Source organism: Microcaecilia unicolor, chromosome 1 (genome assembly GCF_901765095.1).
Source record: "Microcaecilia unicolor chromosome 1, aMicUni1.1, whole genome shotgun sequence".
Taxonomy (NCBI): Eukaryota; Metazoa; Chordata; class Amphibia; order Gymnophiona; family Siphonopidae; genus Microcaecilia; species Microcaecilia unicolor.
In genome coordinates, this window is record NC_044031.1 from 139853166 (window position 1) to 139874441 (window position 21276).

Consider the following 21276-nt stretch of genomic DNA (forward strand, 5'->3'; position numbering starts at 1 on the left):
CTTATCTCTTTTTTGTCCTGTTTGTCTGTCCTAATTAGATTGTAAGCTCTGTTGAGCAGGGACTGTCGCTTCATGTTCAAGTGTACAGCGCTGCATACGTCTAGTAGCGCTATAGAAATGATAAGTAGTAGTAGTAGTTACTGTAAACCTTTACTGCTCTGTAGTAAAAAGAGCTCTTAAATTTTCAAATTATTTCTTTCCAAATTCTAGCTTTCCTTTTTCGTGTGTGTTTGTTTTATTCCTAGTTCTGCTTGCTTTCTTATAAAATATGCTTTATTTCATATTTTTTTTCTGGCTGTGCACCCTGCTTTTTAAAAATGTGCTTTTCTGACTTTTGCTATTTGTGTTATATTCTTATTTTAACAATAGATGCGTGCACATGGTTCTGATGAGAATCAGGGTAGCCATAAGTACATAAGTATTGCCTCACTGGGGCAGACCAAAGGTTCATCAAGTCCAGCATCCTGTTTCCAACAGTGGCCAATCCAGGTCACAAATACCTGGCAAGATCCCAAAAAAGTTCAATACATTTCATTCTACTTATCCCAGAAATAACCAGTGGATTTTCCCCAAGTCAATTTAATAATGGTCTATGGACTTTTCCTTTAGGAAACTGTCCAGACCTTTTTTAAATCCCGCTAAGCCTTTACCACATTCTCTGGCAATGAATTCCAGAGTTTAATTACACGTTGAGTGAAGAAACATTTTCTCCGATTCGTATTAAATTTACTACTTTGTAGCTTCATTGCATGCCCCCTAATCCTAGTATTTTTTGAAAATCTAAATTTATTCTTGTTCAGTGGCTATGTAAAAGGAGTTTTTGAAAACGTTAGAATACAAAACTTTGCACAGAATGCAGTTGGAATAAAGTTGACAAGGGGATTATGTACAAAAATGTTGTTGCTTAGATTGCTGCTTTACCCATTGGCCAGCTTGGAGCTAAATGCTTTAGACATGTTAAATTTATAGAAGGTCTGACTTCTCTAGTCTTACTGCAGCTTTTATACTCATGGTTAAGGTTACAGGTGAAAATTTTATCTACTCTGCAGCTGCAGTAGAATTATTTATCCCAGAAAAAATAATAACACCTATAAATATATTTTCTGTGAGCATGGATTTATTCAGTGAAAATGTATACATTCCTTCAGCTTCTCTCCAGCTTGTCCTTTCTGTGATCAGTGGCTCAAAATTTTATCTCCACTAGGTAAGATATATAGGATAGGAAAGACAGTCAAATAGTGTTAAATAAAAATGTTTTAAAAATTAGGATGCAGTAGAGTGGCATTTCACATTATCCACCTCCCCTACAACCACCCCATTTCCATTCTGATAATTATTTTACTCCTGGACTAATATTAATACTACCTCTACTGTATGCAAATCATTCTCATACATATTCAATAAGGATCTTCTGAAAACCTGACCCACTGGTGGCCTTTGAGGACTGGAAGTGAAAGCCACTGATCTAAGCAAATGGGAATAGAGCTCCATGAGAGGTGCTTTCCAAATTTGTCCTCACAGCCTGGAGGGTTTTAAGGAGCTCCGTAATGAATATGCATGAGATGCATTTACATGCATTGGAAAACCCTTACAGATATTCTGAAAACATGATTACCCAGAGTGCCCATGACAGGTTTGAGAAGCTTTTGTCTTTGACCCTCATCCAATTGCCTGGAATACAGCATACATGGCTAAAAAGTAAAAGTCTGGAAGGAGATTTGTGTGGCTGTAATAAAAAGCAGGAAACAAACACATTCATGCATAATAACATAGTTACAAAAGAACTGAGACCTGGAATAAGACAGAAGGTAAAAGAAACAGCTTCCAAAAAGGCATATGTATGTTTTATCAAGTACCAGTATTGCTGCTTTTAGTGAGTAACAATCAAAAACTCCTTGAATAATTACAAGCACAACAAAACAGCAAGTATTTTACAACACTGACATCTATATTCCATCTAAAGCACTGCAGAAATAAGTTTGCATACTCTATGGGCGAATGTTAGCAAGGTGAAATAAAAGGTGAGATTTTATACACTGATATACCCTGATAATCACCAACCTACAGTAATGTGGTACCACAAATTGCTGACTCCTAGGGGAACTGAACCAAGCTGCTTGCAAGCCACCTCACAAGCAGTGTTGTTTTAGAAGTCCAGGAGCATTGACCACCAAGTCGCCATCCAATGCTGCCAGGCCATCTCTTAAAGGGACCTCAACCTGCCCAAAGTGTAGGCTTCCATGCACTCCCCTCCCTCCCAACACAAAGCCTCTGTTCCACTCCCCCTTCTCCAATCAAGCTGCCCCAAATAATGTCCCTCAAGCAGGCACCCTCATCTGAAGGGCCCCCCCCCCAATGTTGAGGCCCCCACCTCCTAAGTCACACCTTTTGAGGTCCCTCCCACCCCAGAGGCAACCCCCCCCCCCCCCCACTTGTAACTTTTTAAATTCTTGGGGTCTACTGGGTGGGCAGGAGTGATCCCCAGTCACTCCTGCCCTCACCAGCACTGGGATCTACAATGGTGCCCAAGACCCTAGTGGTAGTCTCATGTACTACTGCTAGATGTCAGATTTCCATATAAGGGCTTCTTTCGCCCTTATATGGATACATGACCCGTACCACAAGACTACTGCTAGGGGTCACCAACATTGTGGATCCCAGTGCTGATGAGGGCAGGAGTGACTGCGGCTCACTCCTGCCTGCCCAGTAGAGCCCCAGGAATTTTAACAGTTATGAGTGGAGGGCTGCCTCTGGTTTATGGGAGGAGGAATTCACTGGGGTATTCTTGACTTGGGATGGGGCTTCCTAGTGGGGGGGTCTGACCTTTAGGGGCCCTTCGGGTGTGTGTGCCTGCTTGGGGGGGACACTATTGGGGGGCTTGACTGGAAAGGGGGGTGTAACAGATTTTTTTTGTTGGGGGTACATACATTTTAGGAAGGTTGATGGCTCCTTTAAGAGATGGCCAGGCAGCACCAGGTCACAGTTTGGCAATCTAATGCTGCCGAGTGGTAAAGTGATCCCAGATTAAAGCCCTAATGTAGCATTATAATTTTCCCCATAAATCTCTATAACATCATGTTTAAATAAGATGCAGTATATGCTTTCCACTGGTCTCCTACATATATATGCAGGTATACAGTACTTATAAGCTTTTGGAAGAAATATTCAGGTACAAATTTCCCCACTGCTGAATAGTGCAGCACGGAGCTCAAGCACATGGACTGGAAGTAGACAGCATAAAACCCTCCATTCTCAGCTTATAATATATGGGCATTAAAATAAATACGTAGCATTTAGATGGACAGTGTTCTTCACAGTTGATACATACCAGAATATAAAGATCTTTTGCCCATAAGTCCAAAAAAGGAATCTGTTTTATGCCCTGAAAAAATGTGTTTTAATACATTTTAATATACATGTCTTTTTGTAATTAGTGAGATTTCATTACTAGAATGAGAAAGAAGCAGATGGCTGAAAATTCTTTCCAGATACAGAACTTGGAGCGACTTTTAACACCTTAACAAGAATGAGTAATTTGTGGTGTAAATGTAAGAAGACATTAAGGGCCTGGTTTACCAAACTTTTTTGACCCCACTGGGGAAAAAATGCCCTCACAAATCAGGCTCTGGATGCCTAAACTAAGAGAAAATTTCAGCAATTTTGTCACCTGCAAGATGTATCCATATGCTTTGGTCATTGGAAGAACTGCATTCTACTAATCTCATCTCCCATCTACTGTGTTCACAGTCACATAAACTCTTCACCACTGGAGACACCAGCCAAGAAACATCATGTTTTGGGGCCTTTTCCCTACTCATGCCCTCACTTGAAATAAGTTGCACCCCTCCCCACCTCCACCCTCCCCACCATCCAAATCTCTCTGGCAAGCTTCTAGACCAGGGGTACTCAACCCAGTCCTAGGACACACTAAGCCATTCTGGTTTTCAAGATATCCACAATGAATATGCATGAGATACATTTGCATGCACTGCCTCCATTGTATGCAAATCTATCTCATGCATATTCATTGTGGGGCTCCTGAAAACCTGATTGGTTTGGTGTATCCAAAGGACTGGGTTGAGAAACCCTGGTCTAAACCAACCTCAATCTATTTTTGCAAGCTTATTTTTCTTTAAAGACACAGTTTTTGTGCTCTTTGATGTCCTACTGTCCTGTTCCAGTAGTATATGGAGGAATTTCTCCTGGGGGAGGCAGCAAAGTAATTTTTTGCATTACCCAACAGAATACTTGAGTGAAGGGGAATAGCAGCAATAGCAGACATCACTGAGTGCCTAAGAAATCAGGGAGGGAGCAAAAGCCCCCCTCTTGCCCCCCTCCCTTCACCTATGGACTGTGTCCCCCTTTTACTGTGCACGTTTTAGTACACTCTACCTGGGTTGTCTTCTATCTCCACTTTGTTAAGTGTCCAAGTTTGGGGCGCCAAACAGATATTAAAAATAATATCAAAAACCAAGCAGATGGTACTCTCAATGTGTGGGAATTCTCAGTTAGCTTTTACTGGTGTTTGACACAATAGGTCCAACTTTTAAAGTAGGTTTTCTGAAAGCACCAATTAGGAAGCCCATTTGAAGTTACAAAAAATGTCTCTGAGTTATATCAATGGTTCTCAAACCTGGTCCTGAAGGCACCTCAGCCAGTCAGGTTTTCATGATAGCCGCAATGAATATTCATGAGAGAGATTTGCATGCACTGGAGACAATGCATGCTAATATCTCTCATGAATATGCATTGTGGATATCCTGAAAACCCGACTGGCTAGGGTGCTTCCAGGACCAGTTCTGGGAATCCCTGAGTCATCTAAAAGAACCTATGCATTTACCTAAGATAAACTTAAAACATGGAGGAGAATAAAAATATTGGAATGGATTTAGTTCCTAATCTGAGATTCACCCATTCCCCTCCCATCCATAATAAAGTACTGTAGTGGTTCTGTAAGGTGCAAACTTTTGAAAATATCATCTGATTGGTGACCCATGTGGAGGGTAATTTTATATCATGTCATCTCTGTGTGAAGGCTATGTAGGTGCATTTTTTTTTTTTGCTTGTTTCATAAACACAGAGGGGTCTTTTTACTAAGCTGTCATAAAAAGTGGCCTTAAAAATAAAAATAAAAAAAAAGTGGCCTTAGCGCACCCTTATGCAGGTCTTTCCCGTGCGCTAAGGCCATTTTGACCACAGCCAGAAAATGTCTGATTTTCCAATTTCCCCAATTAACGGCTATGAGCTAATGTTGCCATTAGCATGTGTTCATTAACAAAAATTAGCATGTGAACCCTTATCGCCAGCCCAGCGCATCCCATAGTAAGCACTTTTATCTGCGGTATGTACTCTAGCGCTTTCTGCAGCTTGGTAAAAGGACCCCATACTAGCACAAATCCTGTCAAAATAGAAGCTAGCATGATGCCGTGGATATTTACGCCTGCACATATACACAATGGGAAAAATCCTATAAATAGCACTTAAAATTCAGCGTTGAAAAAAATCGGTATTGAATGGTATTCTATAATGGGCGTTCTGATCTCAGCACCCTTTATAGAATAACACATAACACCAGGATTTCACTCAACTTTGAACACAAGGAGTTACACCAACTGAAAAAAAAGGTATAAATCCCAGTGCACAGGTTGGACGCAGGTCCCTGAAATTCTATAAAACTGTGTACATTTTAAGGCAACACCCCTGGCTCACCTATGCCCCTCCCATGGCCACATCCCCTTTGTAGATCCACGTGGAACCTTTACACACTATTCTATAAATGGATGTGGAAGTTTTCGCAGTGCTGCCTCATTTTGGTGCCTTGCATCCATTAGAATGCTTTTTTGTGCTGAAAATTCAGTGCGGAAGTAACACCTAACGTTTGGCGCCATATATAGAATTTCCCCCATATTGTATAAAACACGTGTGTAAATCTTAACTCCACCCATGCTCCACTCAAACTCCTCCTTTAAATGCATCTTCTTTCGTTGCATACAAGTTTGTGCCTAATTGTACCATAAAAACATATGCGTTGCCATACTTGGGCAAACCGAAGGTCCATCAAGCCCAGTATCCTGTTTCCAACAGTGGCCAATCCAGGTCACAAGTACCTGACAAAATCCCAGAATAGTAAAACTGATTTTATGCTGCTTATCCTAGAAATAGATTTTCCCCAAGTCCATCTTAAACATGGTTTATGGACTTTTTTTTTTTTTTTAGGGAATTATCCAAACCATTTTTAAACCTTGCTAAGCTAACTTTTTACCACATTCTCTGGCAACGAATTCCAGAGTTTAATTACATGTTGAATGAAGAAATATTTTCTCCAGTTTGTTTTAAACTTACTACTTAGCAATTTCATTGCGTGCCCCCCTAGTCCTAGTATTTTTGGAAAGTGTAAAGAAGTGATTCACATCTACCCATTCCACTCCACGTGAGGTAATTATATGAGAAGTATTTTACACATGTCTACTGGCCATGTGAAAACCCTCCTTACGGCTTCCTCCCATTCTGTCTCTTTAGGGCAAAACAGCTCAGTGAATCAGACTTCTGGTGTCCCCTTCTAGATAAGATGCATTTTATCACTAAAAAAGTCTATGTTGCAAAATAGAGGCCTCAGTAGACCAGATGGACACTGATAAAATGCATGTATATCAGCATTTTGAAAAATATTAGAGTGTACCTAACTGGAAAAATAAGATGGAAAGGCTTTGTCTGGATTAGATGTGGATTTCTGTAGTTTCCAGACATTTCCAATGTAAATATAATGTATACAGAAAGGATAGATTCTTTTAAAATGTTGAGATAGACATGGGGAAGTCACTGCTTAACCTGAGATTGGTAGCATGGAATGTTGCAACTATTCGGGTTTCTGTCAGGTACTGGTGGCCTAGATTGGCCACTGTTGGAAGCAGGATACTGGGTTAGGTGGACTATTGGTCTGACCCAGTGTGGCTGTTCTTATGGGGTTTTTTGTTTTAGTGTATGTGCTCATACATTAATCAGTTAGGGATGTTGTACAACTGCTGGGGGGGGGGGGGGTTGTTTGTTTTTTGTAGCCTTTTTTCCCATTTTTTCTCTTCTTTTTTTCACTCTGGGCATTCTTCGTCCCCTCATCTCTTCTTTACTGTCACCCTGGGCATTCTCTGCTCCATCACCACACCAGCACCACCACCGCTCTCTCTCTCACACACACACACACACTCTCTCTCTCTCTCTCTCTCTCTCTCTCTCTCTCTCTCTCTCACCGCACCCTGGGAATTATCTGCCCCTCCCACCACTGTATCCACCCCACAATCTGCCCCCTCAACTCCCCCATAATCTCACCATGGGCATTCTCTGCCCTCCTCAACACACCAACCACCCCCCTCCCCCCCCCCCCCATACATACACACACACATACATTCACACTGAGCATTCTTTGCCCCTGTCACTGCAGCCCCTCCTCCCAACTCCCATAAACAAAACAACCAGTCAAGATAGCCTTGGGGGCTAGAGAAGCATCTCCTCTGAAGACCCTCAGCACTGCTCATTGGCCATCAGGGGTCACTACAGTAGAGACAGCAGTCATTTCCTCACTTGAACACCCCCCCCCCCCAAACAACTTTAAAGTATGTCCAGGCCTACCCATCCCGAGTGGGTGACTCGCGCCAAAAAGCATGGTGCTTAAGCCTGAACCCAGACCCTATTGTTTTACTTTAACAGATTCCCTTTATCCTGCTGGATTATAGTTGAAAACAAGGCATTTGTGTTATCTAGCTTTCCCTGTGTCCAAAATATAAGCAAAGGAGTATGTTATAAAGCAATGACTAGTGAAGAATTAGCTTTAACATTTGATGCAACCTATGATTGATGTCTAGCAGATTATCCCACAAGTCTGCTAGATATCTTCCATTAGGGCTTGGACTGGTGGTAATATTCATATGTGGCTCAGTATTTATATGATGATGGACCAACAACAGATCTAAAAATCCTGCATTTCCAGAATACAGTGTATTGATAGTTAAAAAAAAAATAAAGATTTGTACTTACTTCTACGAGAAATCTGGCCGAGTCCTAGAAAAAAAAAACAGAGTAAAATGCTCTGCTGATTGAATTGCCACTGTGAAACTTAGCTACATTTTACAGAGTTAAATTGTCATAATTTGATCATCTATTTACGGCTGTAGTGTATTCAAGGGACTTTTCACTAATTATTTTCTCTTCTACAGCATTCCAGACAGAGAACAATCCTTAGCAAATAGCTCAGGGCTTCCCAAATCCTCCCTGGGGACCCCACGAACAGTCAAGTTTTCAGGAGATCCACAATGAATATGCATGAGATTGATTTGCATGCACTGGAACCCCAGTGTATTCAAATTTGGCTCATGCATATTCATTGTAGGTTCCTGTAAGCCGAACTAGCTCTGAGGTCCCAAGGACAAGATTAGGAAATTTGAAATAGATCCCTTCAGCTCAATCACCTCCCCTCAACATCCAGACTTAGCATTGTCTTCTCACATACTAAGTGATAAACTCTCCTTATCTCAATAAAAGAAGCCTCGGCTCTTAAGAGAAGGGTTTCCTGTTTTTGCGTAGTATTTGCCAACATTTATTTATGACATTTATACCCCACATTTTCCCCACACAATTTTGAGTTCAATGTGGCTATCAAGATAAAAAATAGACATTACAAAATATGAATCAAAATACATAAACCCACACTTATTAATAAGGAAAGAATTGTAAATATATAAAAAATTCAATAATAAAACATAATGGCGAGAATGGAAAGGGGGGGGAGTAGGTACCAGGATAGAAATTTTTTGAAAAGGAAAGATTTCAAAAACATGAAAACCAAGTAATCATGTTGAGATCTTATATTTTTCAGCAAGGAATTCCACCATTTAGTACCTTGGTATGAAAAAGTAGCTGAAGATATAGATTTATAAACTACTTTCTTACAGGTAAGAAAATGAAGATGCAGGTAGTCTCGTACACCAAAGACTGAATTGCGAGAAGACAAAGTAACAAGGGGCAATATATAGTCAGGGGCAATACCATACAGAATCTGAAATATGAGAGCACAGAGTTTGAATACAATCCTGGCCCTAATAGGAAGCTAATGCAAATGTATCAGCAAAAGAGTCAGCGGCGTACCAAGGGCAGGGCGGTGGGGGCGGTCCACCCCGGATGCACACTGCTGGAGGGGTGTAAAGAGCAGCCACGTGCCTGTTGGCTCCGCTGGTTCCCTGCTCCCTCTGCCCCAGAACAGGTTACTTCCTGTTCCAGGGCAGAGGGAGCAGGGAGCCAGCGGAGCCAAGAGCTGCGTGGCTGTTCCCAGCAGCTAAGAATGCACCCCGGGGGGGGGGGGTCATGCTACACCCAGGGGGGGGTGCGCATCGGCAATCCGCCCTGGGTGGCAGCCGATCTAGGATTGTCACTGAAAAGAGTAGCCCTCTCAAAGCGTCGTACATGCATAATAAGTCTAGGCACATTATTCTGGGCAGATTGCAGAACATTAACACATGGTAACTGCACAACTTCTGCATTAACTGTTCGGGATGTTCCCATTCAGTTAGCACAGAGGACAAGTCATTACCATGCATGCATTGCAAATGAACACCATGTATTGAAGTGACGTTAATTATGCCAGGTTATCTGCCAAGTTGACTTGATGTATGGTAACTACCTCTGCATCAACCACAGGACACATGCCCTGCTCATTCTATGGTCCTTCCGTATTAGAGAATTAAAGTGGAAATCAGTGTGTGCTAAGGTGCCACGTTAACAAGTAGCAAATGTTAACTGCAGCTTTAACAGCTTATCCAACTGGGTAAATAAGGGGCTAATTGCAATAGTGTACCCGTGTGTGCATTTACTTTACCTCTGTACATCTGTTTATTAAAGAAGTGTAAATGCATGCAGGCTGTGAACACTAACAGCAATTTCAGGGGAAGCTGCATGCTAATTTGAGAACAAACCCACATGGCACTTATGGCACAAAGAATACAAATGAGGATTGTGATAATTATCACACAGTATTTCCCATGTTCATATGAGCATTATTAAAGGCCAATGACTCCAAATCAGAAAATGTATGAAGAGTTGGCTCACAATTAACAATATGCTGTACCAGTACAATCCATAACAGGGCACCTTTAGGAAAATGTCACAAAGTGCTTCTGTTTACACCTAGTTTATAAAGACAACCTAAGTGCCCCTTATGCCCTTATATCAGTGGTTCCCAAACCTGGTCCTGGATGCCCCCCCAGTCAGTCAGGTTTTCAGGATATCCACAATGAATATTCATGAGAGAGATCTGCATGAACTGCCTCCACTGCATGCAAATCTCTCTCATGAATATTCATTGTGGATATCCTGAAAACTTCAGTTGATGCAGATCTCTCTCATGAATATTCAGTGTGGATATTCTGAAAACCTGACCGGCTGGGGGCCTTCCAGGATCAGGTTTGAGAACCACTGCTTTATATATTATGCTGTTACAATAATCCTTCAGGTTACATCTGCTCTGAGGCATGCATCTAGTCTATGAGTGTACACATGTATTTTATAAAGTGCACATGCGCATTGTAACTCTGCCCCTGTTCTTCCCAAACTGCACTCCTGGGAATGCTTACTCATGTGCATGTGCTCTTGTTGGCACACAGACTTGTGTGCATGGGTAAAGCATGCAGTACATGCAGAAATAAAATTATTAGAGCCAGTTTCTGCATGCAAAGTATGCTTTATCCATGGAAAACGTTTTATAATATTACCCTCTCACATATGCCCAATTTACATGTGAATCTTAATTAACATGCCAACCAGTGATAATTGGCCAATATCAATTGTCATCAATAATTGGCAATAATTGGAATTTATGTGCTTTTCTTTTCAGGGCTATTCTAAAAAGAGGAGCGCATAAATTCTAATGTGCTTAGCTGGAAAAGGGGCGTGGCCATGGGAGGAGTATGGGTGGGTTGGGGCGTTACTCAAATTTACGCGTGTGGTTATAGAATTCGGAGGAATGTGCCTACATTTAGACACAGGAATTTACACCAGGTTTTCAGTGGCATAAATGGTTGGGCCTATAGAAATGATTTGTAGTAGTAGTAGTAAATGTAGGTGCGTTCCCCAGCCCTCTGCACTATCCTATAAATTGTGCATAACTTTAGGCACAGTATGTAGAATAGAGCTAAGTGCTTTTTTTGGACGTGTTTATATTTTAAACACCATTTACAGAATCTGGCCCTGCCTTGATGCACTTTTAGAACACGTCTTAGTGTAATTAAAATATGGGTCAATATTGAGCCAGCGGCATTCAGCGTTTCCTGAACACTGGCCTCTGCTGCCAACATTACACCCAGATATTCAATGCTAGGGCCTAATCTGGATACTGACATTGACTATCCGGATTATGGCCGGCTGCTGGACCTTATCTAGGTACCAGCGATATTCAGACCGGCATGCGGATAAGTGCCAGGATAAAGTTAGGCCAGCCTTTAGTGGACTGAATATCGCCGTTAATGGGGGATGAATGCCACTTTGGAAGTCAGGAAGTGCTGCTTGTGATGTTTATTCAAATTAACTGAGCACTGAAGTGAATTTTTGTCCCCTGAAGAAGCTGAAAGTGAAATGGCTGGCTTCTGTTGGGACTTCAATTTTCTTGTAGAAGTGCTCATTATATCACTTTGCATATACTTGGGAAGGTTTTGTGCATACTACAGAAATAAACAGGAGGGGTTTTTAGACCGATGAAAGAGATGGGAGTCATAAAAGACAGCAAATACAACTAGACACAGTGAAAATATTGTGACAGTATATATGGCATACCATTGACTGCTGAGGTCTTTTCCTCCTGAATAACTTAGCTTATATTAACCTGGCCTTTTTTGATTGATTGTTTAAACGGTTTTGAGCTTGGGGTATACTGCCTGAGAGCTATCCAGTTATGTGCCACAGAAAATTCTGGAATGGCCAGCTCACTGCTATATAACTGGGGAGGATCCTTTCCTGCCCAATTACAGCATTCTGAATATCTACCCCATAGCTTATATTTTAACATGATTTCAAGGGACTATTGGGTACAATCATACACTTTGGATATTGCGTCACTCAATAAAGCATTCTTTTAAATATACTTAATTCAGTCTCACCAGTGTTTCTCTTTCCCATTAAGCCAAAAAACTGATCAGGTCTGGGTTTCCTCGCAATTCTCTGAAGAAAGTTTTCAAATAATGGTCCTTGTAGTTCATCCTGAAATTATGAACAGACATTGTAAAAAAAAAAAAGTCTTAGTTTTTGTAACCTGAATAATAGTCTTCTCTTTAGGTCACTTTCATATCCTTCTTAAGCTTCTGTTCCTGCATTTGTCTATTATCAGTATAGAAGCATCAAATTATTATTTAAGAACAATTATATTAAAGAAACTTATGGCTAGCTAGACTAAATAAGTTGTTGGATTTTTGCATAAACTGCTAGAATTGTTAGAGAATTCTATCTTTTTATTTGCATACCTTAATTTTCTTGAGTTGTAACAAGGTCCTATAAGGTGAGGAGTCCTAGATGAAATCATAACACACTATAAGATATATTTTTATCTACGTGTGCTCCAGAAACAAAATTTCAAATATAGATATGATTCCATATATACGCACAGGAGAAAAAAAGCTTCTTGGTGACAGGTCTTATCTCATTTAAACAGGTCAGATTCTATGAGAAATGAGATTGCATACTGTGCCAGAAAAACCTAGAAGTTTTCATCTTTTGTTGACTGGTTTGTCTCTGAAGGCAGGTTGGAAACGGCAAAGGACAGCACGGTAAGCAGCAGTGGTTACACAGCAACAAAGAGGTACAAATTTCAACAAGTTGTCAATGTGGCAGCCAGAGGCAGCGTTGTAGAAAGAAGGATCTTTCTAGACTTTTTGACCGGCTCTTCTGAACCTGTTCACATGCTTCCAGTGTCCTCTGTTTCTGTGGTATTCCACTCTTTAGTATCAGTGGCCAACCCATCTCTAGCACACCTTTTTAACAATTACTTTTAAAGATGGATCTTTTAGAGAGGAACTATTTATTCTACTTTCAAAAACAAGATAAAAAGAAAACCTCAGCTTTCCATTAGTTAAAGAAATATACAGACACTATAAGTAGTTCCAGACATTAATTGTTTAAATGCTGTTAAGGTTGTGTTTTGCTCTAAGTACTTAGTAGTTGTATTGAGAAAATTCGAGAGAGATATAGACTTTGCAGGTGAGACCCTAATTTGTTGTATGTTTTATTTTAGGATAGCAATTTTTGTATAGTTTGTTGAGCAAAGAAATAATTTTATTATTTTGTCTTTTTATATTTTGTTCCCCACTTAGACTTTTATAGATATAGCAGGTTATAAATAAAGTTTTATTATTATTATGCATTTAAGCAGTGCAGATTAACTATTATATTTTGGTATCATCTCATCTGGCACTGTCCACTAGAATACAATAGTATTTAGCATGGTGGTATAGAGCCCACTGGGAATATTGGCGTGAACTGCTACATGTAAGGAAAACACAGCATGGAGGGAGATTATATCAATGACTTTATTCTGAACGCTCAAGTTCCAATGAATTTGGTCAGTGCCCCTTCCATTGTGCCCCTCTATTCCTTTGTAACTCAGAAACCAAACTGTGGCTATCGAGGTTGACCGTGTGGCACAGGACTGCAGCATGCAAAAGTGAATGCACTAGCGAGATCCACACCCGTCTGGCAGCCTTATTCCACTTTTGTTAATGATGTCTGGAAACTGTCCAGCTATCATTTTTGTATGTAGTATTCCTAAGGCTCCAAATGGCAGTCTCGAATAACAATACTTGGAGGTCAAGCCACGGGAGAAGACAGACTTGTTCAGAAACTATGCTGCTAACAAGTCTTAGTATTTTTCTATAGGCATCACACAAACAAGTGAGAAGGAGAGGTCAGAAAGAAACTGACATATACTTTATGAGCTACTGTCTAGCCCAGCCTATTTTTCAGTTTTGCAGAGTATTACAGATATTCTGAATGCTTAATGAAATATAATAATGACAATACTGTTGAATTGCCAAATGCCCATTTGGTGATTGGATATTATCTAAGCAATCAAAGTAGCTCACATATGTCACATGTCCATCCATCCTCTTAGTGTAAGCCACTGAAATTTGTCTACTCTAGTGCCCTATGTACCCTTGGCTATGAGTAGGCTGGGATACCACTGCACTGCTTTGGAGTAACTTCCAGATGCCCGGGCTGGATTCCAGATTATGTAAGGATGTCATTGTGACATGTTATAAATTTTAGAAACATTTAAAAACATCAAGATGCTCCTAAAACGCTAAACTCAAAATTACCATGGCATTTGTCCATTAAAATACATACAGCTACTCCAAAATTCAAGATGCAAAAATTAATGAAATCTGTTTCACACTGCAAAGATTCAATGTTTTATCACCCTGAAGTAGGTTCTTATTTGAAATGAAACTCTAGAAAATGTGTGCAGCTAATGCATTTCATTATGTTTCCATTTGAATTTTAAGCCGTGCTTGGCTTTCCTATTTGTTACATTTCGAGAGTAGACAAAACCACAATTTAATGTCTCATCCACAAGGTTGCCTGCCTTACACATACATTTACTAGGAAAGAGTACAAGCAAAATAAAAGAATCTGCTTATTTTTAAATAGTGAATACAAATGTATGCTTAGTTCTTCATAGTAACAGGTAAATGACGGCAGATAAAGACCAAAACGGTCCATCCAGTCTGCCCAACAAGATAAACTCATTTTACATGGTATGTGATACTTTATATGTATACCCGAGTTTGATTTGTCCTTGCCATTCTCAGGGCACAGACCTGTACTAAAAGTTCTGAAGCTAACACCGAAGCCCCTTAAAATTTCCACTCCAGCCCATCCATATCTATTCAGCTACAATCAGGGCGTAGACCGTAGAAGTCTGCCCAGCACTGGTTTTGTTTCCTAATTACTGGCGTTGCCACCCAATCCCTGCTAAGATTCCATACATCCATTCCTTCTAAACAGGATTCCTTTGTGTTTATCCCACTCATGTTTAAATTCCATTACCATTTTCATCTCCACCATCTCCCACGGGAGGGCATTCCATGTATCTACTACCCTTTCCATCTATAAATTACTTCCTGACATTAGTCCTGAGTCTGCTCCCCTTCAACCTCAATCCATGTCCTCTAGTTCTACCGCCTTCCCGTCTCTGGAAAAGGTTTGTTTGCAGATTAATACCATTACTTCACACCAGTTAGCACTGCCTCTATGTGATTGAGCAGGTTTTTAGTACATGGATTGATTACTGTGGGTAGGTGTCTGCTGTGCTATGTGGGAATTTGGGTTGACAATGGAAACAATTAGAAACTCAGCGGCACCGTTGTAACAAGGGAGTCTGGATTTCTTAACTGCAATTCAGTTACTGACAGAAAGCAACGTCCATCAGAACCCCCTGGCACTGAATCCTTCGTTACACAGTTCAGCCTGTAATCACTGCCCTGATCACACCTTCTTCTCAGTAGGGCTCTACTGCTATACACTATCTCCTGCACAGACACACTGAAAGTTCTCCTCAGTGCCCAATTTCCAGAGAGCAAAGGAAATGAACAACTCTGGAGAATAAAGATAACTTAATATTGTTTACCTCTATCCTTCTTTTAAACCTCCCCTCCCCTCCCCCAAACTCTTTCTGGGGAATTCTTTCGTTATCCCGTCCTCATGCTGAACACTTTCAGTGAGAAAGAACCCCTGGCATGGTGTAAAAGCTTACTGGAACTCACATTTTTTTTTAATATACAAACAATAGACGTTCTTTCAGCTAACCTACTATGAAGAAGCAGACCTGTTGTCCATTTTTTAAACGTGTGTGAAGAGAAACTGTTGTATATGTATTGCAACTGACGTTTTCTGCTGTCTTAATGCATTTAATTATAGGGTTAGAGCTGACCTATCTCATCCATCGCAGCCCACAGCTTGATTTCAAACTAGAAATCAAAATAGTTTAAAAAAGGAATTTGATCTGTTTAACCATGAAGAATGAGATTTAACTACAGTATCGATTATTAAATAGCATTTTAGACAACTTTTTTGGTCAGGTTATATTTGCAATGACATTAGGGACCTGCTCTATCGTTTAAACGCCCGTCGTGCTGGACCTCTTGATATGAATCTATGGTTCTCAGAAAACTTTTTCTCAGGTTTATCTATTCCACAGCAACAAAGCTTTCCCCAGTGTGCGCTATTTTCTCCTTCTATCAAAACTTTAGTGTATATCATTTTTCCCATTTTGAAAAGATACAGTCCACCAATTCGTCCATTTTATCTATTACCAACATATTTTGAATGAAATAAAAATTATTTTTTTAAGACACTGATAAGTCCAGCTTGATAACTTTTTGCTGCCTTGAATATTCATTCACTACTAGCCATAGTTTTGTGTTCGAAACTAGAAGGAAAATGTAATTTTTTTTTGTCCTATTTCTTCAAGCTTAACAATGGTAACGATTATTACCTAAGAAACTCGGAAATCTCTTCTCCTATTACAAATGGCACTGCAGTTCAGCACCTTATTTCTGCCCTCACCTGGATCTGGTCACTGTAAGGCCAGTCGCTCTCCTGGCTGTAGCCAATTTCCTCTGCAAACACCTGTGCTGCAACCAGGACAAACACAGCGAGGGCGATGAGCATTTTCATTGTAGACCTTCTCTTCCTCTTCTGGAAGCCCTGCAGCAAAAGGGATCTGTGGTGATCCTCACAGGGAGGAGCAGAGGAGAGGTGAAGGGAGGAAAGACCGAAAGAGAATGCCTCTGCAGTAGCCCAAGTGTCAGAAGGAGCCGCTAAAACAGAGAAAAGAAAAAAAAAAAAAAAAGGAGGGACTTAAACTCCTCTTGTCACCAGAGAGGGCAAAAAACATCCCATCCCAAGAGTTGCGACTGATCCAGTAATACCAAACCTATCAGACAGCAGACTACAGAACAACAGAGATAATGAAAATGCTCTCCCTGCTCATCAGCCTCCTACAAAATGTATTTCTCTCTCTTTTTTTTTTTTTTTTTTTTTTTTACAAGCAGCCTCTGAGCCTTGAGTCACATAGTCTGTGCACTTACTGTAATTCAATTTGAATGTGAAAGAACGCTCCCCTTTCTGCCCGTCTGTCTCTCACAGGCTGCATGTGTTTCTCTGAATACACTCCTGAGAACTCTCCATTTTATATAGGTAGAGATGGGCAGGTCCAAGAGATCTTCATTATCCTAAATCTAATTGCTGCCTTCAGTTTATTTATCATGTGAAATAGGGAGCTCTATGACGTGTTTCCCAACAGTACCTTAGGATCAATATTCAATCACTCTGGGGTTTTTTTTTTTTTTGAGTCTTTCACCCCATCACTGTTTCCCTGCTTCCTTCCCTTATGTGTGTGTATCTGATTGCTCAACTGAGACGTCTTTAGCAGTGACCTGTTGGCATCCATGACAAGCTGGATGTGATTGGGACTCAACTGACGCAATTTGGCGCTGTTGTCCAATCAGTGGAAACCAAATTCCTTCTGATGTAGCTCTATTTGGGAAAAGCCATTGCACCACGACACCAGATTTACTCATCAGAACTGCACAATGACTCCCATATGGCAGCATTGTATGCGTCAGCTTGGGTGCACGCCTTCATGTTCGTATCATTATGCCACAATATACTGATAGCAATAAAAGGTTAATTATATATGAATTACAGCACAGTTTAATGGTCTTAGACCATGGTTGTCAAAGGCAAAATTTTACAAGTATGTACATCTAGAATCTGGCATTGCCTTTTCAACATGTGGCCAAGCTCTGAAAAAAAAAATCTCAACAACTGCACCAAGGTTTATTCCATTTATACATTTCCATACAGTAGTGTGGTTGTCATATCAGTCCACTTGGGTATGCAGAAATAAGGGTCAGTAAAGGAGATGCAGGTAATACCTTTCTAGCAGACTAACGTCATACAGTTGTGGCAAGTTTTCAGAGTTCTACTCTGTTCCTCAGACTGCTACTAGAGCTTAGCCTAGCTGTTACTGCAATTTTTCCAGAGTTTTTCCAAAGATTTTTCTTGTTTGTGACTTTCCCCTACTATATTTGACATTCTTCTGGTGTAGTTTAATTTCACCCTTTTTGTTTGGGAACTTCGCCTTTGCTCCCTCCTCCCAACCTCACATCCCCATACACTCTCACACACACACCTTTTCCCCACCTTCCCCACACCAGATGGCTTGAAAGTCACAGCAGGAAGCTGGACTGCCTTAGTACTGTCCCCATCTTCTCTCTCTCTCTCTCTAAGGTACATTTAGATGTTTTATGTTTCTTCCCTTGGGCTAAAGCCTGAAGCTTTTTTCCTGACTGTTTTGAGTGTGTACTTTCATTTAGTTGACTTTTGAGTTTTGGCATTTTTTGCTTTTGTTCTTTTCCTCTAAAAGATAAGAGAGGAAATTTAATTAGAAAGCAGGCCCTAACATGTTAGGGGAAGTGGAAGAAGTGGTCCCAGAAGAAGGCAAGGGTAAAGTTCCTTGATTCCCTCAGGATAGATACTCCTACCTTTTGCCCTCCAGCTCCACGTATTCTCCCTATCCTGTTAGAAATTCTGGAGCCTCCTCCCCATCCTCCAAATGCTGCTCCTGCAAAGGGTGAAGGTGTTGAAGACCTCCTCAAAGTTAGCCCAGAATTTCTTTCCCCCTCTCCAGTTGGAGGAAGTTGTTTGGACTATCTGCCAAGAGGGGCGGGAGTGGTTGATCATCAGTATTTGTCTCTCCCTTCCCAGCCATGCCCCCACCCCCATGTAATGATAAGGCCTAACACTGAGGTGGCCCACCTTACGGTAAAAGCCTAAAAACTCTAGTGATTTCCACAATGGCAAACCATACTGTTGAGGAGCCCTCAAAAAGAGGTACCAGATATGTGGGATCCCCTGGCAAAACTCTCCTTGCTGAAGCCCTCCTAAAGGAGTCACCAGGACGTGAGGGGAACTGAGAGAAAGCTAATGAGGTTGAGATATCCTTGAAGGGGAAGTCTATTTAGAAGCACTCTTTGGAGAAGAGATAATATAAGAGATTACTTGTGACATAACTTACACTGACGAATATCAGGACAGACTTAGAGGCAGATGCAGCAACCAAACGTAAAAAAATCAAAATCGTTAAAGTCCCTAACGATTTTTAAAAAACGAAGAATGCACCAAAAAAAAAAGTCACACATGCTCAGATCGGTATTCAAACGTACAATGTATCAAAGAATCACAATACACATCGGTAATCGGCCCCTAAATCATGCGCAGAGCAGCCAAGCGTTTTGCTGGCTGCTCTGCGCATGCTGCAAACGTAAAAACAAACAAAAAAAAAAGCCACAACACATACATGTGGCTACCCGGTCAGCAAAATCCAAAAACAAAGGATCGGGAGGGGGCAAGGGCGCTCATCAGGAGCGTCCTGTATGGACGGCCTTGCCCCCCCCCCCCCCCCCCTGCCCCCCACTTTCCGCCGCTCCCCCCCCCCCCCGAAAAAGCAAAATGCTAGCTGCCCCGGTCCCCCTCCCTTCCTGTTCCTGTGTTCTGCAGAGCTAACTTGGCCTCCCGTCATTCTTTCGCCCCCATGCCCCGCCCCCGCTGCCCCCCCTGAGGTCGACTACGCCGCTCCCCCCCTCCCTATTAACGACCCGAGCAGCGCCTCTCACCTCTTTCAGAAGCGCTGCACGGGCAGGAAGATCTATTGTGTTGGTTGTAGAGTCTCCATGACGTTTCTTCCCTGGCCCAGGCCCTGCCTCCTTCTGACGTAGGTTACTTACGTCAGAAGGAGGCGGGGCCTGGGCCAGGGAAGAAGAGACGTCATGGAGACTCTACAACCAACACAATAGATCTTCCTGCCCGTGCAGCGCTTCTGAAAGAGGTGAGAGGCGCTGCTCGGGTCGTTAATGGGGAGGGGGGTCTCGGTGGAGGGGGGAGCGGCGTAGTCGACCTCAGGGGGGGCAGCGGGGGCGGGGCACGGGGCGAAAGAATGACGGGAGGCGGAGTTAGCTCTGCAGAACACAGGAACAGGAAGGGAGGGGGACCGGGGCAGCTAGCATTTTGCTTTTTCAGGGGGGGGGGAGCGGCGGAAAGTGGGGAGCAGCGGGGGGGGGCAAGGCCGTCCATACAGGACGCTCCTGATGAGCGCCCTTGCCCCCTCCCGATCCTTTTTTTATTTTTTTTATTTGATGTGTTTGCTGACGTCCTTTGGACCAATCACAGCGCTTTTAGCTCTGCTAATGCGCTGGGATTGGCTCAAAGTTTGTTTATTTTTTCACTTAATGATTTTTCCTGGCACAGAGCTGTCCTAACGAGAGGTCCAGACCTCTCGTTAGATTTCCTGCCTTTTTCCTGCGTAAAGGCAATCGGAAAAGGTTAGTGCATGTCGTTTCAATGGGGTTTTCACACTAATTGCTCATCTCCATTCCGTTTTCGTTAGCTGCTGGCTTCCTCGGTAAAAGCCCTTTGATGCATGCAACGGATCAAATTTTCCTCGTTGGAGGGTCATTAAAGGCTCATTTAGCTTTAGTGCATCTGCCTCTTAATTCACTATGGAAGACTGAAAAAGGGAAACCAGCTTGAAAAACTTCAGATACAGTTCTAGACATAGAAGAAATTTCTGAGAGGCAGATTGGCAACTGAGAAGATCTCTGGTGAGAACAGCACTACTGCAGGAGTTTAAGAGATACTGGCTGATCGGGGATGGTCTCTTTTCAGTCAGTTGGCCTACCTCTGCTTTGAGGAATTTCAGTCCAGGAAGTGCACAACTGAAGAACACCAGGAGCAGAACCTTGCAAGTCATAAGCCTCAAAATGTCACCCCACCCACAGGCAGGGAAAAGTAGAAGGGTACCACCAGCTCTGATGCCCATGTGCCAAAGATTCTTGGTGTAAGTTCCTGGAAGGTGCCATCATTGATGATACGTTGAAACCATCTGCTCAGTGTTTGGTGGCAGCTAAGAAAGTAAATAGAATGTTAAGTATTATTAGGAAAGGAATGGAAAACAAAAATGAGGACATTATAATGCCTTTGTATCGCTCCATGGTGCGACCGCACCTCAAATATTGTGTGCAATTCTGGTCACCATATCTCAAAAAAAGATATAGTACAATTAGAAAAGGTACAGAGAAGGGTGACGAAAATGATAAAGGAGATGGGATGACATCCCTATGAGGAAAGTCTGAAGTGGCTAGGCCTCTTCATCTTGGAGAAAAGCCAGTTGAGGGGAGATATGATAGAGGT

The 21276-nt window shown here is 41.7% G+C and overlaps 1 protein-coding gene across 4 annotated transcripts in view; it reads right to left on the minus strand.

The window, feature by feature from the left end:
- Nucleotides 1-21276, minus strand: part of TAC1 (tachykinin precursor 1) — a 132958-nt gene that overhangs the window by 37606 nt on the left and 74076 nt on the right. Inside the window, exons 1-6 of one of the 4 annotated variants that reach the window (XM_030189953.1) lie at nucleotides 17115-17179; nucleotides 16591-16844; nucleotides 12495-12539; nucleotides 12135-12234; nucleotides 8029-8052; nucleotides 3329-3382 (exon numbers count right to left, since the gene is read on the minus strand). In XM_030189953.1, coding sequence (XP_030045813.1) covers nucleotides 3329-3382; nucleotides 8029-8052; nucleotides 12135-12234; nucleotides 12495-12539; nucleotides 16591-16701 — 334 coding nt within the window. In that variant the 5' untranslated portion in view covers nucleotides 16702-16844; nucleotides 17115-17179. Of the gene's footprint in view, nucleotides 1-3328; nucleotides 3383-8028; nucleotides 8053-12134; nucleotides 12235-12494; nucleotides 12540-16590; nucleotides 16845-17114; nucleotides 17180-21276 lie in introns of those variants that run through there. The other 3 variants (XM_030189950.1, XM_030189951.1, XM_030189952.1) reach the window with 3 other exon arrangements.